General features: G+C 36.6%; 2 protein-coding genes across 3 annotated transcripts; both read right to left on the minus strand.

Moving 5' to 3' along the window:
• Positions 1-1,338: 1,338 nt before the first annotated feature.
• LOC135770855 (uncharacterized) lies at positions 1,339-13,396 on the minus strand. Its single transcript, XM_065280723.2, has 12 exons — positions 13,216-13,396; positions 12,441-12,595; positions 12,103-12,296; positions 9,498-10,537; positions 9,271-9,423; positions 7,638-7,718; positions 6,377-6,493; positions 5,675-5,824; positions 5,199-5,366; positions 4,921-5,112; positions 4,375-4,557; positions 1,339-2,432 (listed from the first exon to the last, which is right to left on the minus strand). Exons 3-12 carry the CDS (start codon positions 12,275-12,277, stop codon positions 2,328-2,330), a joined length of 2,364 nt encoding a protein of 787 aa, XP_065136795.1. The 5' UTR covers positions 12,278-12,296; positions 12,441-12,595; positions 13,216-13,396; the 3' UTR covers positions 1,339-2,327.
• Positions 13,397-13,499: 103 nt separating this feature from the next.
• ppt2a.2 (palmitoyl-protein thioesterase 2a, tandem duplicate 2) lies at positions 13,500-16,920 on the minus strand. Of its 2 annotated transcripts, XM_065280725.2 has the most exons (8): positions 16,138-16,915; positions 15,659-15,812; positions 15,329-15,424; positions 15,132-15,239; positions 14,958-15,041; positions 14,524-14,608; positions 14,127-14,181; positions 13,500-14,017 (listed from the first exon to the last, which is right to left on the minus strand). In XM_065280725.2, exons 1-8 carry the CDS (start codon positions 16,285-16,287, stop codon positions 13,874-13,876), a joined length of 876 nt encoding a protein of 291 aa, XP_065136797.1. In that variant the 5' UTR covers positions 16,288-16,915; the 3' UTR covers positions 13,500-13,873. The 2 variants fall into 2 exon arrangements, with proteins under 2 accessions (XP_065136797.1, XP_065136796.1); XM_065280724.2 differs by having other exon boundaries at positions 14,958-15,239; positions 16,138-16,920.
• Between the last annotated feature and the right edge of the window lie 8 nt (positions 16,921-16,928).

Raw genomic sequence — 16,928 nt, forward strand, 5'->3', positions numbered from 1 at the left:
CGCGATGTTTTTTGAATGTGTGCATCATAGATATGTATATAAAGGCTAGATGGCTCAAGGCGGAGTCAGCTGTGTCGTCACTTGGCGGCCATCTTAGGTCAGTGCTGCCATAGTGCTGCTCCCTGCTGCTGTGGACGGAAGGTGAGTGACATACGCCAACTAAAATGCTCGTAACTTGCTGAATTCTTGACGGATTTACAAACGGTTTGGTTTTTTACAAACGTTATTAACGTGGCTATAATTCTGGATGCTTTAACATGTTTCATGAATTTTTTTATTTATTTTAAGTATACGTATTCAGTGTCATAGGTACATCTTTGACGTTTATAACAAACCAATCCGTTTGAAAATCGGTAAAAAATTAAGCAAGTTATGGTCATTTAAAAGTACCTGCATCATTAAAACTCAATGCTACGAGTGAGCGAGCGCCCTGTCCTAAGATGGCCGCCAAAATGCGGACGTTCCACTCAATTGGCCATCAGCGCGGACGAGCCATCTAGCCTTTATATACATATCTATGGTGTGCATGGTCACTTGGCACGAACAAGGATACAGTTTATGCATCCTTCAAAAGTGACCGCCTTAAGGGCACGAAACAGAGGCTGCCTTCGAAGCATCCTTCGTTCGACAATGCGTTATGACGTGGCAGCAGAGAAGCCTTCCTAGGACGCATCCTCGCGTTTGAGAAACGCGCTACTATCTTATTTTATTAATTAAGTGACAGCATTTAGGAATGCAGTTGAATATTTGTGACACTGCACCACAAAACCAGTCGTAAGGGTAATTTTTAATGAAAACTGGATAAATTAGTTTCCATTGATGTATGGTGTTGACCGAAATCCAACTATTTGAAAATCTGGAATCTGAGTGTGAAAAAAAACTAAAAACTAAAGTTGTGACCAAGTGAAGTCAGCAACTGCATCCAGTCACTAAAATAAAGTTTTGATACGAAATTTACCAAATATTTTCATGAAACAATCTTAACATAAAATCCTATGATTTCTGCTATAAAAAAATCCATAATTTTAACCCATACAAAGTTTTAGCTTTTGCCATACATGGACTCTTTGTGATCCTGGTTGTAAGGATTTTTTTTTTTGAGGAATGTGGACAGTTTTATAAAAAGTTAAATTTGCTCAAATTTGTCTCATTGTAACTCGGCTGGTGGAGCATTGCACTGCAGGAATACTAGATAACACACATACTGATCAAATGCATTAGGCTACTTGACATAAATATATAAATTAACACAACTATAACTCAGTGCCAAATGCATAAATGTAAATTTGCTCTGCAGTGAATCCCAGCAAACTTGAATAATGATCACAGTATTCATTCATTCATTCATTTAGATATGAGGTTTTTATTGTCAGTTATACCCTTGAGTTCTTAAGAAAGAACCTTTTAATATTTCCAAATAAAAGAAAACCTCAAACGAAACTTTGAGAACCACAACCAGCACAAAATTTGAGGCATCATTTAACAGAATACTTCCAGAACGGAAATAAGATATGCCGGATGTTGTGGGAAAAATTCCAACTTACCCAGATAAAATAAGAGATTAAAACATACAAACAACAATCAACATACAGTAAGTAAACACCCATCTTTTCTCAAAGAAAAGACAAATGTCCAAATGGGACCATGACGGTGTCTCAAAAACAAAATCAACATTTATAAATAGAGGAAAAAATAAGATCATATAGGAAAGAATGCAATAGACAATCAATAGGTGTACAGCAGCATTTAACATGTTTAGCCACCATAACCAGTAAAACATTTAAACTATTTAAATATTTAATATTAATTCAAGGCAGTAGGGAATGTTATGAAAAAATATTTGTCTAGGCATGTGCAGATGTGTACATTTTGGCATCATCCTTAAAAAGTGCAAGGGGGAATCAAAACAGATTTATGGCTACTATCAAGTGTAATGGTCATGAACTTAAATAATATTTCATTACATACCCACATCCATCTCAAAACTTCAGCAGAGCAACCCGATAGCAGAAACAACCATGACACTAATGGAATGACATTTGCATACAAAAAACCTGTACTACAGACCAACATAAAACCCTGCAGAAGTGCAATGCAATCAATATCCTTCACTTGAGCATCATTATTTTTTCTTCAAAAATGGATTGCGAGCTGTAGACTGGAGATTTTAATTTATTTAACAGTCTAATAATTATTATTTGTACAGTAAAGATTGCACTGCTGTTACCAATAAATTATGCAAATCAAAGCTTGACAGTCAATCAACATTTTCAATGTGTATTTATTAAATGCGTCTGTGTCTTTCAAAAGTAGTGACACAAACACACTCACAGTGTATGTTTGATGTCCATCTTTGGTCTAAGCCTGTTTGAGATGTTTTGCTGAAGCTCTGTAAGCACACCGTCCCGCTCCTCTAACTCCAGAAGAACTTGCTTTGGAGGACAAACAGGACAAAGCAGTGTTAGTAAGACCATTCAGTGGTGATCACAGCAGATAAGTTCAGTTATTAAAGGGACACTCCACTTTTTTAAGAAAATATGCTCATTTTCCAGCTCCCCTAGAGTTAAACATTTGATTCTTATCGTTTTGGAATCCATTCAGCTGATCTCCGGGTCTGGCGGTAGCACTCTTAGCATAGCTTAGCACAATACATTGAATCGGATTAGACCATTAGCATAGCGCTAAAAATAATAGTTCCTAGCCATATCTACCTAGAAAATCTCAACTTTTAATTTTACGTCGATCTTAGTACACGATGTAACTACAGAAGAGTCAAGTTTTAAATAGGAAAAATATCGAAACTCTTTGGTTTTTTTTTGCTCAATGCTAATGGTCTAATCGAATTCAATGGATTGTGCTATGCTATGCTAAAAGTGCTAGCGCCAGACCCGGAGATCAGCTGAATGGATTCCAAAACGGTAAGAATCAAATATTTAACTCTAGAGGAGCTGGAAAATGAGCATATATTTGCAAAAAAGTGGAGTGTCCCTGTAACTAGGGCTGCACAATTATATAAAACATAACATTGTCAAGTATTTGATATTGTATCACTTAAAGGAATATTCCATTTTCTTAAAAGAAAAATCCAGATAATTTACTCACCACCATGTCATCCAAAATGTTGATGTCTTTCTTTGTTCAGTCGAGAAGAAATTATGTATTTTGAGGAAAACATTGCAGGATTTTTCTCATTTTAATGGACTTTAATAGACACCAACACTTAACACTTAAAGGAACAGTATGTAAGAAATGTATATCAATTAATCATAAAATGGCCCTGATATGTCACTAGACATTAAGAAATTATTTTCATTTCAAATACTTATATCACTGACAACAGTGGTCCGGCCAGGATATTGTCATTTAAAAAGTGGAGTTGCAGCCCTCAACTGATGTTTACGTTGTCATTTTGTGTATTGGCCACCAGTTGGGTGATTGCAGTACCAGTTTTAGCCACAAGTTTTGTTATTGCAATACCAGTTTTGGCCACAATCCTACATACTGTTCCTTTAACTCAACACGTAACAGTTTTTTCAATGGAGTTTCAAAGGACTCTAAATGATCCCAAACGAGGCATAAGGGTCTTATCTAGCAAAACGATTGTCATTTTTGACAATAAAAATATCAAATATACACTTTTAAAGCACAACTTCTCGTTCAGATCCGGTCGTGATGCGTCAGCGTGACCCCACGCAATACGTCATGACGTCAAGAGGTCATAGAGGACGAACGCGAAACTCCGCCCCAGTGTTTACAAGTGTTGAGAACGAGGACCGTTCCTACGTTGTTGTATGTCAACTGATACTTATTAATGTCTTTGTGGCAGTTTATTGTTTACAATGGTCCGCAAATGTGCATTTTATATATGTAACACGTGACCTCCCTATGTCACTACGCATTTACGTTAGGTCGCGCTGGACCGGATTTAAACGAGAAGTTGTGCTTTAAAAGTGGATATTTGTTATTTCTATTGTCAAAACTGACAATCGTTTTGCTATAGATAAGACCCTTATGCCTCGTTTGGGATCAATTAGAGTCCTTTGAAACTCCGTTGAAAAAAACTGTTAAGTGTTGAGTTAAGTATTAAATGTTGGGCTCTATCAAAGTCCATTAAAATTAGAAAAATCCTGCAATGTTTTCCTCAAAAAACATAATTTCTTCTCGACTGAACAAATAAAGACATCAACATTTTGGATGACATGGTGGGGAGTAAATTATCTGGATTTTTCTTTTAAGAAAATGGAATATTCCTTTAAATACTAATTACAAAATTACTTTAATGCCTTATTATTTAATCAGCCATCTCTAATTACAACCAAAAGTTCTTTAGGCGGCTAAAAAGTTTTTTTGGACCATAAAGTTTGCAGTACTTACCTCAATGAGTTTATCCCTCTTCTGAAGATTCTCTATTAGTTTTCCTTCTCTCTCCTTATTTTCCTTCGTCTGAATCAGTTCAGCCTCCTTCTTCTCTTTGGTTTTGTCTCTTAGTTCCTTGAGGACGTTCTTGAGTTCCTCTGACAGTTCAGTGATGGCTTGTTTGTGACTTTCTCTTTGGTCCTAAAAGGAAGGTGGACAATGAAAAAACGCCTAAACATGCAAAACACCACCTCTGTCTAAAATGTGAATGATAGTAACCGAACGCTCTTGGCACATATTATACGTTTATAAAATACTTTTGCATCAAATCCACTTAAGGCCATACAGAAATACCGCTTTGTTGGCTGAATCTATCGAGAGTCTGATAAAAATTTTTTGAGGGTTTTGCATCTGAGCTCTTTAAATCTTGCACTGATTGGGGTTTTGGATGAATTTATGAAGCTGTGGTTGTTTAATGTTAGTTATAACAAGATTATACAATTTCTACAATATAAGACTTTTTAATAGGTACAGTATACATGAGTAAGTGCAGTCTGAAATTACCTGTATGAATGTTTCAGAGTCCTTCAAGGCTGTCATAAGTCTTGAGATTTCCTTCCTCAAGGTGGCGCCAAGCTCTTCTCTATCTCTGAAGCTGGCTTCCAGGAGAGATTCCTTTTCTTGCAGTTGATTTACCAATCCACCCTCAGCCCCGCCCCCTTCCAATCCCCGGCCAATCAGGGAGTCTGAGAGTGCCTGAGGGAAAGCAATCATTAATTGTTAACTACCTAAAATTACAAATTAACTAAAATCAGACATGGGAAAGATAATGCCACGTCTACCTGCACATCCCTGCGTGAACTCTCCAGCGCCCCCTTAAGTTGGGAAATAAACGCTTCGTTGTCTTGCACAAGTGCAGTCAGGGCTGAATCTCTCTCTTTCCACACCTCCCACTCCTGCATCATTTCCTGTTGGGTTCGATCTCGCTCTGTCAGCTCTACACGCAGGTGCTGTGCGGAGGCAAGATTTTCACAGATGGCAGGGTGAATCATTTTTTCCATTAAGAAACGTTAAGGCTCTTTATTTATTTTTTTTGGAATACAACCAATTGAAACTAAACATCACACACACACACAGGATTTGTCCGCTTTAACTATGCTTTTGGACCGATCAAAAATGTGTTTGAATGATAAAATATAGCAAAAAAAATCTCATTTATATTCTAATAGTCATGCACAACATCAGCAGTCACCAACCAAGCGTTTAAGTAAACCATGTGAGGGTACTGTTGCATAAGAACACTGTTTGCTTGACTCACATTTATAACATCCTGGTTACACTGGAGCACTGTGTTAAGTGTGATCAGGTCTCGGTCTCTCTCTCTCCCAGCGTCTCGGAGAGCTTGTAGTTGTTTTTCCAGCGCTTTCTCTTTCTCCTTTGCCTCGGACAGCTGGGCCTCCAGTACAGACTTATTAACATAGTAGTACAGAAACAAATGCACAATCATTTGCATGTGCACATGACGACAAAACATTGCCGTATGACAGTAATGTGCATTTATGGACAACCAAACACAAAATAGAAAAAGTACAATTTTAATTTAATTTTAAGTTGGAACGAGTTTAAATTTTTTATCCAATTGAATTAATTAAGTCAATCCAACTTTTACTTTTTACAGTGTAATGTAAGAATTAATGTAAAAATGTTACTAGAGGCTAAGGGGGAAAAGCCCCCCAATAGCGCCCGGTTTCACAGACAAGGCTTAAGGTTAATCCTATACTAAAACACGTGTTTAAGCTGTCTCAACTGAAAATAACTTGCACTGACAGATGTTTAAATATGCCAGTGCCATTGATTTGTCTCAAGATACACACCATTAACGTTTTTTCTAAGGCATGTTTTATTTAAGATGCTTAATCATTTTAATTTAACTAAGGCCTAATCCTGGCTTTGGCTAAGCCTCGTTTGTGAAACCAGACCTAAAAGATTTTCCATGTAGATTGTTTAATCAGACCCTCACCTCATTCTCGTTTTGTTTATCATTGACGGTATTGGTCAGTTTTGCAATGAGTTTGCCCATCTCGTTGGACTCCACCCCATGCTCAACACACAGCTTTTGGATCAGTGTCACACATTCCTGAGGAGGAGATCCAACAGTTTATCAAGCAACAAATCTGTGACCTGCACACAAGCTGTTTTTCCTGTATCTAAAGAGTTTGGTTCCAAAATGTAATAAATCCATTTTGACTAATTTTTGGTAAAAATGTGTTTTCTATACCTAGAAAGTGACAAGATGAAAACAACTATTTTCTGTCACAAACTTTCACATAGCATCTTTAGGTTTTAATAACATTAAAAATTCTAACCCATAATTTGATTTTCAAAGATTTATTATAACAACCGATTATTTTTTCACAAATGCCATAAATCCATGTTTTTTTTTTTAAATGCTATAAATCTTTTGAATCAATATATAAATGTGCATTCATCTTTGCAATGTTATATTCATTTAGCTGACTAGTGGTATACACTGATTAAAAAAATAAACATTAATGGCATTAATCAAAACACTTAATTTGTCATATTAAGAACACCGTCATTGTTGCTATCATCCTTGGGACGTCATCCCTGAACTTTTTTGACAGCGATCAGCTGTAAAATGTTTTGGTCCTGCTCGATTTTTGTTGACTTTGAGTAAAATAATGGAAAGTTTTTCATAAGATCCCCTGGGGTCAATGTGTTAGCATGACAGAAGCTTGATGCTGTCGGGAGAACAAACAACAGCCAGAATTTTTCTGTCGCCCGAGTGGCTTACGTTTCTTCCCCGCCACAGGTTTATCAATGGCATCAAAAGTATTATTTTGTTTTGATTTGTTTGTTGATTACGAAGTACAAGATGAGGAAAATTAGGATGCAGTGTATTCAACGTGCCGCCATTGTTGTTTACAATGCGTGGAATGGTGCGCTGTGATTTGTTGAGCGGATTTATTGCATTCTGCAGAGGGGGGGGGGGGGGTGACGTTTATCGTGTTTTGGGAAAAAAGGGAGGAAAAACTGACAGAATAACACAACGGATATCGGATTTAGCTTAAAATTAAAAATTTACTTTTTTACTCTGACCTGATACAATACTGATTTTGGTGGTAACTATTAAAAAACAAGTTTATTGCGTTTTGGAAACAAACTCTTCATCTACAACCGAGCATTTCAGTGTAACCTAGAAGTTTGATGATGAATTAATACGGAGTAATGCATTTTATCATAAACCAATGAATACTCACCTGGATTACATTCTCTCTGCTGTGCAGTGATTGGCTAAGATTGTCGATCAGGTCATTTTTGTTCGTGGTCTTTAGATTGGCCTGCATGCGAAAGAACAGTCACATATCAGATTTTTCTTCTCACAAATGGATACCATTCACAGACTCCTATTTACGCCTGAGGGACAGTTCATTGTGTCATTGAGACTGCATTCCTCATCACAGAGTTACTTCTCAATAGCTTCATTTCATGATATACCAGTGCTACATGTTAAACAAATGTATATTTTTTATAACAATATTTTCCTAGAGGTCATATTTTAGGTCTGAATTATTATTTTAGATTTGTTTAAACAAATATTGAAATCAAACTTTGATGCTCAATACTTTATAAGCCTACATTTTATAGGCATGGTTCCATGTTATTGCCTCCTTAAGATGAATTACATAATTTATTGAAGTCATGTTGATGTTGGATAAAAAGGAATGCTTAATGTAGATTTGTGTACATAGCCTTTTTGCAAGCCTGCAATAAACGGCACAAGCTTTAAATAGTTTTTCCTTATCTTTATATGGTCCTCAAAAGCGATAAAATCTATTTTGGTCAAGATATAGTATCTGCACCTTAGTGTGACTGGATGCGTCAAGTATGTCAACACCAATTATGTATATAATTATGTACAATACAGTAAATATTAGGGCTGGGCAAAAAAAATCGATTTTTCGATTAATCGTTTTATAAAACGTGGTCGATTAAAAATCGATTCTCAAAGAGCAGAAACGATTTTTTTTTTTCATATTTATTTCCGCAAACATTGAATGGAGGAATGGAAGCATTTTAGATTTCGCAAGCAAGACGTGTTGTGGCTTTTAATTTCTTTTTATTAATTACCCACTTGTAAACTGCTGTTCGCTGTTCTTTTTTATTAATATAGTATGTGTATTAAATCTATATTCATTGAGTTGAATCAAGAATCGAGTATAAAAACCTACCTGAGAACCGTAATCGAAAATTTTATCGAGAATCGGATTCGAATCGATTTGATAGCTTGTTAATCGAAATCGAATCAATCTGGAACATCTGAATCGATACCCAGCCCTAGTAAATATGGAAGGTCATATTTTAATGCTTCAAATAAACCAAAACGTCTCAATTAACAACTTCAACTAAAGGTCTTTTTTGGACTAAGTCCAAAGTTACAGTATCTTTAAATATTGCAATGATCTCCTACTTAAATTAATGGATTTCCTATGATATGGGAATAGTATGACACTTTTGGGATGATATAAATTTTTTTTGAAAAAACCTTTAATTTCATGCAAGCACTGAAGATGTAAGATGAAACTACATGCACATAAAAATGTATATGTTAAAAGAATATAAATGACAAAAGCAGGCACGCCAAAGCCCAAGGCAAACTACTCCTGTCTGGGAAGATTCCTGGACGAGGTGTGTGAGCGTGTGCATGAATTTATAGCTTTTAAAAAATCCACACACCCTCTGTAATAAGCCTTGCTTAATCAAGTCAACAAAATGATTAACAAAAGGTGCGTCTTAAATGCACCATGTTACTTCTAAAAACAAAACCACATGTTCTTATTCTACACCCAATTTGTTCGCTATATTTCTATATTTACATCGACCCCATATCACCTGTGAAAGAGTCTTAGGTTGATTGACAGGAACGCTTGTTACTGGTTTGTCCACGTTCCCGAGCTGCGCCTCCAGAGTTCTGATGCGAGACTGAGCCTGAACCAGCTGCTCACGCAACTGCTTCACAGCCAGGTGAACCCTACCTGCAGACACCTGCAGAAAAAAAAATTATGCAGGGAAGCCAAGAGGGAAAAGTGTGATTTTATGAGCAAATATATTACCCTTACCTCTCTTTGCAATGGCAGAAACTCGTCTCTTAGTTCAGTCAGCACATCCTCGCTCTCATCTTCAAACTCAACCTCCATCCCGTTATCCTGCTCTCCAAAATTCAGTATCCTGACTAACCCCGCTTTCTCTCCTACTTCGGCTTTCCCATTCTGCATTTCCCCTCTGTCCAACACAGGAATGCGACTTCCAGCTGGTGAGCTCACTGGCTTGCCTTCAATTCCCCTCAATTCTTTAAAAATGGAGTCCAGGATGACCGTCTGATCCGCTGGCCAATCAAACGGATCATTGCCATCCAAAGAGTCTGCTGAATGGACAGAGGCAGTACGGGATCGGGATTGTAAAGAATGACAGGAACCAGACCGCGAGGTGGGGCTTGAACTGTCAGACGGCACTTTCGACCAATTAAGAGGCATGCTGCGGGATTTATCCCGAGAGAGACCCAACGAGGCAAAAGCTTGCTCTGGCAGATTACGGGGAATGCCGCAAACCGATTCGTAATCGGAGTCTGACACTCTCAGAGAGTCGCAACACTCGCATTGCTTGTCCTTATGGCACCGTTTTCCCGTTCTCTTATAGTGGGAACATGACTGGGCTTTCTCTGCCCACCACTCATACTCAGAGAGAGCCATATTATCCCGCAGCATTTCTCGATATCCATCCCCTGCGGAATAATCCCTGAGTTGTCTTCCCGGTTCCCCTTCCTCCTCACTGGAGCTTCCCATACCCCTGGAATTAGGAAAGTGCCAGTGGTAAAACAAGCTTCGGACCCATCGCCTGATTTTATCCCTTTCCTGAGTAAGCCTCTGGAGTCTCTCATTTGACAGAGCTCGGACTCGTGCGATGACAGTGTCGAACTTAAAAACTCGCTCCAACACAGACACACACTTGCCACATATAAACTCCCCCTCTCCGTCCCCACGTGGTACAGGCTGCTCCAATATGTGAGTCAGCACACAGAGCAGGTCTATTCCTTTTGTAGGGGTGAGCACAGATTGAGATTTGGAAAGTGACCGAGAGGAACCCAGAGAAAATGTGCTGCCTAGAAAGAAAAATGGAGAAAGATTATCAGTAAAACAACAGAAATTATTTCACAGGTTTAATCTCTTTCATCTACTGGCAAGCTCTGTTGTCTACATGATTGGCATTTTTGCACATAATGTAATGCGGAGTTAACATCTAAATATAAGAATGTAATATTCCTTTTATAATAATTTTATCCAAAATGTTGATTTCTTTCTTTGTTCAGTCGAGAAGAAATTATGTTTTTTGAGGAAAACATTCCAGGATTTTTCACATTTTAATAGACTTTAATGGACCCCAACACTTAACAGTTTTAATGCAGTTTAAAATTGCCTTTTTAAACGCAGCTTCAAAGGACTCTAAATGATCTCAAACGAGGCATAAAGGTCTTATCTAGCGAAATGATAATAATAAAAATATGCACTTTTAATCCACAACTTCTCTTCTTTCTCCGGCTGTGTGATGAGCCAGCGCGACCTTACTTAATAGCGTAATGACGTGGAAAGGTCATGTGCTACATATATGAAATGCACATTTGCGGACCATTTAAACAATAAACTGACACAAAGACATTAATTAGTATCATTCCACATACAACAAACATCGAAACTGTTCTCTTTCTCCACACTTGTAAACACTGGGGCGTAGTTTTGATACGTCATCCGTGACCTCTTGACGTGATGAGGTTGAGTTGGTGCATCACAGGACCGAAGGAAGATGAGAAGTTGTGGTTTGAAATGCCTTTTTTTATTTTTCTTGCCAAAAAGACAATCGTTTCGCTAGATAAGACCCTTATGCCTCGTTTGAGATCGTTTAGAGTCCTTTAAACCTGCAATTTTAAACTGCATTAAAACTGTTAAGTGTTGGGATCCATTAAAGTCCATTAAAATTAGAAAAATCCTGGAATGTTTTCCTCAAAAAACATAATTTCTTCTCGACTGAACAAAGAAAGACATCAACATTTTGGATGACCTGGTTGTGAGTAAATTATCTGGATTTAATTTTTTTTTTAAATGGACTAATCCTTTAATGTAGGGCTGTCAAAAAACTAATCGCATATAAAACAAAAGTTTGTGTTTGCATAATATATTTGTGTTTGCATTGTTATTATTATGTGTATATTTAAATACACACCTACATGTATAAATGTAAGAAAAAAGTATTTATGTATTATATGAAGTTATATATATATATATATATTAAATTTATAAATAATATAACATATCAAAATCTAAATAAACATAGGCTATATATACACATATATGCATGTGTGTGTGTGTGTGTGTGTGTGTGTGTGTTTTTATATACAAAATAATTACACACAATAGTAGTATTGAACACACACACACACATATTACACAAAATAAAAGTTTGTTTTTGCATATGATCAATCTTTTGACACCGCTACTTTAATGAATTGGAACACATTTTAAAATTTGTTCAGATAGCAACCCAAAGACCATGGATCCCAAGGGAGCACACATACTGATAAAATGTATAGACTGTATGTAATTTTATCCAAAGTCGCTTAGATAAAAGCATCAGCCAAATGCATAGGATTAACTATTCTGTACTAATTCATACCCCATGGGCTGCTCTGCACAGATCTGGGCAGGCTTCCCGTCTTGGAAAAGTCTGTTGGGGTTTGAGGCTGTGCCCCTTTCCGGTTCTGAGCCGCGTACAACCATCGCCGCTGGTTACCCTGCAGGTCACCTCCACAGATGCGGCAGGCTTCACCTCTTTTACCTCTGGAACTCATTATACATACAGCAGATACCCTATAATAATATAATAATATAACAAATAACAATAAAGAGATTGTTAAAAGAAATATCCATATGTTTAAAGATCGATAGATTAAACATTTTCCAAAGCAATAGTCATAATGGTTCATTTAAGCTGTTAATGACAATACTACCTACTTTAGTTTTAAATGCACTGGTCGTGCAATGGAAGCACACCCGTGTTAATCTATCAGTAGTTGTTTTGTATGGCAGTGTACTCTTGTCCTCTGGCTGGGTGGATCCACTGGATGACAGCTCGATTTCCCTTACTGACAGTCTCACTGTTTACACAGCTAAACCACCCATTGGACACGTCGATCAAAACACACACAAACAGACAGACACAGAGACATTTAGGAACTCGATTAAATATTTGCCCCCCAAAAAATATTATTTGCCATGTCTGCCAGCATGATTTATTCAAATATTTTTGAACACTTCACATTAAAAAGAAAAAATATCATGCGGGCATAATGCGTACACGACGCATACACTCACATTTTATATTAAATTATGCACACTTTAATATAAAATACAAATTAAAAGTAGACAAAGTATATTGAATAAAACCACGTGAACATTTACAGCCAATAAGGAGACGTTTAACAAACAAATAAATTAAAGAAGCTTCGCGACGCGCTGGCAGGGATCTGCACGCGGTGAGTAATCTCTCGACAACTCTCGGCCCGGCTCTTCTTGTCCTCAAACTACTTGAACTTTGATATAAAAACACGCTGATATAAAGCAACGAATCTGACTTTTGATTCTCGGAGTGTCAGAATGACCCTGCAGAGGACATAAACATGACATGACAGACCAAACAACTGCCGAACACAGGCGACGATCGATATGACAAACTTTTTAAAGCGATAAAACACGATTATAACCACAAAATACAGATAAACGCGCTTACCGAGCTTCCGGAAGAGTATTAGAAACTCTCGAGCACGTCTCTCCCGTCCGTGCCAGAGCAAAAGCCACCTCGCGCCGGTCTACCTTGCTGACGTCATAATAAGTACCTGTTTAGCACGCAGCTGCGTGGCGCGTCCAGCTGTTTGCCGTGCGCATGCACAGTAGGCGTTCACCGCACACAAATATGTACATTATATAAAAGACCGGGGATAGTTGTCACAAGGAGCTTTTCAGGTATTTTTTTATTATATATTTTTTAAATAGTCAAAAACAAAACACAAGCTATTGAGCATTTCCAAATGGATGTTTTATTAATAGATTTTTACATTTCCAGTATGATCTGTAATCAGTATGCTGCTTTAATTATAGTACAACGTTGGACTGGATAGTGGCAGCCTGGCAGGAAAAAACAATCTGCTTGTATATAATATTAAAATAGCACAAGCTCTTACATAACAATATCTTAAATCATTTATAGCATATGTAGTTCATAAATAATTACATTTTATTTGCAAAGTAACATCGTCATAACACATATTGATTAATAACAGTACAAACATATACCACACAAGCAAAACTGATTTGAGGTGGTTTTTGGGCAGACTGAAAATCATGCATAGTGTGTATCTTTGTCTTTAGTTTCTTGTTCTGTCTATGGATTAGGTGAGCCACTTGTCTATGCAGGTCTGGTAGACTGTGAGGTTTGAATGCCAGGATGTATGCCGCACATTAGGGACGACACACTTGACCACGGCTCCTTTTGAGTCCAGTGTTTTCAGACCAAAAGTATCTCTTAGGTAATACTAGAGAGAGAGAAAGGACAAACGATTAAAAGAACACTATGCCTGACAACTATCAAACAAAGTATAGAGTCTTGACTCTTTAAAATGTAAATGTAATGCATCCACTCACCTCCTGCTTTTCCATCTCAACTACAGTTTCATTATCATCATAGAATCCAAAAATACTGTGGGGAAATAAAGACATAGACAGTTTTATACAGGACTGGAATTTTAAAGATGGCAAACATAACCTAAAATAGCATTTCATAATCCTCTAAGACCTTTGTAGTGAAGTTCAAATGTCACACTAAATATTTCTCACATTAATTCTAGTCTGGTGCATTTCCACACAGATTAACCCTTCACACAACCCTCATCTGCAGTACAGGCTCATAAATGCAACTCTAATAAATTTGATATTGTTTTTAGTATGCCTGGTCTACTTTTAGGCCAGCATATGCATGCTTTATTTAGTTAGTTTACTTATAAGAGTCCATCAAAATATGTGATAAGACATTTGCAGTAACCTTGATTGCCATGGTGTAATAACACCATCATCTTGTCCACCAATCATGACCAGAGTACGTATGCGCAGGAAGCTGTCTCGCCACGCTGCAGAAGAGAAACAACAAGACTCCAGGCCACAGAATCGAAAGTACATGGACAAACAGATACTGTAATCTGAGTACTATTTAAACAAGTTCATATTGTATTATTTAGATTAACTTGGTGAATGACTGTGATTGTTATAATTACAACATGGTAAATGATAAGAGCTTCTATATGTTAATAATAGGACTAGAAAAGACAAGATATTTTACATTTTTTGTATGTATATGTGTGTATTTTACAGGTGCATTGTGTAACTTTAAGAAGGATCTCTTTACAGAACATGTTTATGTAAATCCAATTACATTTTTATTAAATATTTTTCCCAAATACAAAAGTTATCCTAAATTACTTGTGAGGTTGGCGTGCTCTATTTCACCATTCAGTGGGGCAAGATAGTTGTTGCTCTGTAGATATCTCTCTCTTTGGTGTGGGTCTACATAAAGAGAAACAGACAGGGGATGTGTTGAAAATAAAATAAATGCAAAACAATAAGAGAATTTTAATAAGTGACACATCTCCTTACCATTCCAGTAGTTGCAGACAGATATCTTTTGCCCCCATTTAGTATAACAAAAAAGGTACAGCTTTGACTTAATATATTTAGGAAAAAAATACCTCAGATAAGACGAATCTGTAAAAACATGGAAAATAAATATGTTGTGCCACATCCGTTTTATTTAGAGAAAGGAGATATTGTCGTTTGTATTGTGGAATGCATACCTCCATACTGGCCAGCTAGTGGTGAAGACAGGAATATCAGAGAGTGAACATTGTGCATTGGAAGAGTTGCAATAACTCCACGACATATCAAACCACCTGTTCATGTAGTAAAGAATATAAATTATGTTAAAAAAAGGGAATAAAATCAAATACAATAACAAATTTTCCCCCTAGTCTAATTTTAGATATGCACGGTCCAATCTACTCTAGACATCTTCTAAACATTCAGTATGTACCTAATTAGCGTATAACTAAATATTAAAGTTATCTTTGCAGCTGTAGGATGGGAAAACAAAGTGTAAAGTACAGGAATTGGTCAACTTGAATGACCTTGCGAGAAGCAGATGAGGTGGACACCATCCTCAGCGTTTTGCATGATAGATTTGATGGCATCTCTGAAGTCTTCCACCTGCTGCCAAAGTGATTTTAAACTGGCAACGTAGTCATATAGGGCAAATGTTGTCACGTTGGTACCTGGATGAGACTAAGACAAAAAGCGAGTTTCATTTCATTTTTGTGAGTTTCATTCAAGATAGAAAAGAGAAGTAGCCTAATTGTCAAGGTATCAAATTATAAATTGAAACTGTGCCAGTATTATATTTGGTTGTTCAAACCCCCAAATTCTGTTGTGTTAAAGCAATAGACTCTATATAATATTTAAAGATTTTGTTTTTATTAACATATGCATGAATGCAAAGTTGCAAACACTACATTTTACATATGCATATATTATATGTAGGCTAAAATATAAACAAACCGTTTTGGCAATACAATCCATTCAACTGTTATAAAAATCGCGTTGTTTTTACCTGATTGATAAAGTTCTCCAAAACCTTGAACTGTTTCGGTCCATCTAAAATCCCGTGAACAATAACGATCGGTCTGTATCCCACAACCGAGGACATAAATAATGCGGTCCATATTAAAACACATGGGCAACCACTCATAGAAAACCCCATAGAGTCACACCAACTGTTACAACTTTAAAAAAGAAGTTTAATCCAAAATAGTTTTTTTATTTAAATATATTTAATATTTCCGTAGTCTAATGGCGGCAACAAACAACTATTATAAATGCGACTATGTGAAATGTGTTTTCATAGATGTGCTTGTTCCGCATCTGTAGTTGGTCCGCATCTGTCATGGCTGAGGTGATGCTTATTTATACAGACCGCTTCCTCTATCAGAGAAAACACCACCTGATGCGGTTTTAACGAAAGGAAAAACCAGAACAATTAAATTTCTTTGCAATTATTTCAAAAGAAAAAGTTACATTTGTTCCAGTAATAACTATATCAAACAATAGTAAATATCGATGTATTTATTAGAGTGTCTGTTACAAATATATTCAAATTTATTTAAGGCAAATATACCACTTATAGGCATTTGTAAGCATTATTTTAAACTGCCACTATAAAGTGCATTCGTTAAATAGATATATTATGTGTGTAAATAAAGTTTTGTGTGTACATAAAATACAATAAAACTCTTTTTGGTTTAACGTTATTCTTATTTTCATTTTAGTATTAAATTAACAACAGCTTAAGCTTGTTTTTGAGTTTATGAATATTCCACATTGTTTTAATATTTATCTATTTCT

Source organism: Paramisgurnus dabryanus, chromosome 8, assembly GCF_030506205.2.
Source record: "Paramisgurnus dabryanus chromosome 8, PD_genome_1.1, whole genome shotgun sequence".
NCBI lineage: Eukaryota > Metazoa > Chordata > Actinopteri > Cypriniformes > Cobitidae > Paramisgurnus > Paramisgurnus dabryanus.

What these genes read in the sequence shown, in the direction of transcription:
- ppt2a.2 (XM_065280724.2), bottom strand. Translation starts at nt 16,287, where the DNA reads ATGGGGTTTTCTATGAGTGGTTGCCCATGTGTTTTAATATGGACCGCA. An exon ending in TGGAGAACTTTATCAATCAG is followed by an intron (nt 15,813 to 16,137) that starts GTAAAAACAACG and finishes TTTTTGTCTTAG; the next exon opens with TCTCATCCAGGTACCAACGT. An exon ending in ACTAGCTGGCCAGTATGGAG is followed by an intron (nt 15,240 to 15,328) that starts GTATGCATTCCA and finishes ATGTTTTTACAG; the next exon opens with ATTCGTCTTATCTGAGGTAT.
- LOC135770855 (XM_065280723.2), bottom strand. Translation starts at nt 12,277, where the DNA reads ATGAGTTCCAGAGGTAAAAGAGGTGAAGCCTGCCGCATCTGTGGAGGT. An exon ending in AACCTAAGACTCTTTCACAG is followed by an intron (nt 7,719 to 9,270) that starts GTGATATGGGGT and finishes TTTCGCATGCAG; the next exon opens with GCCAATCTAAAGACCACGAA. An exon ending in AGAGGGATAAACTCATTGAG is followed by an intron (nt 2,433 to 4,374) that starts GTAAGTACTGCA and finishes TGTCCTCCAAAG; the next exon opens with CAAGTTCTTCTGGAGTTAGA.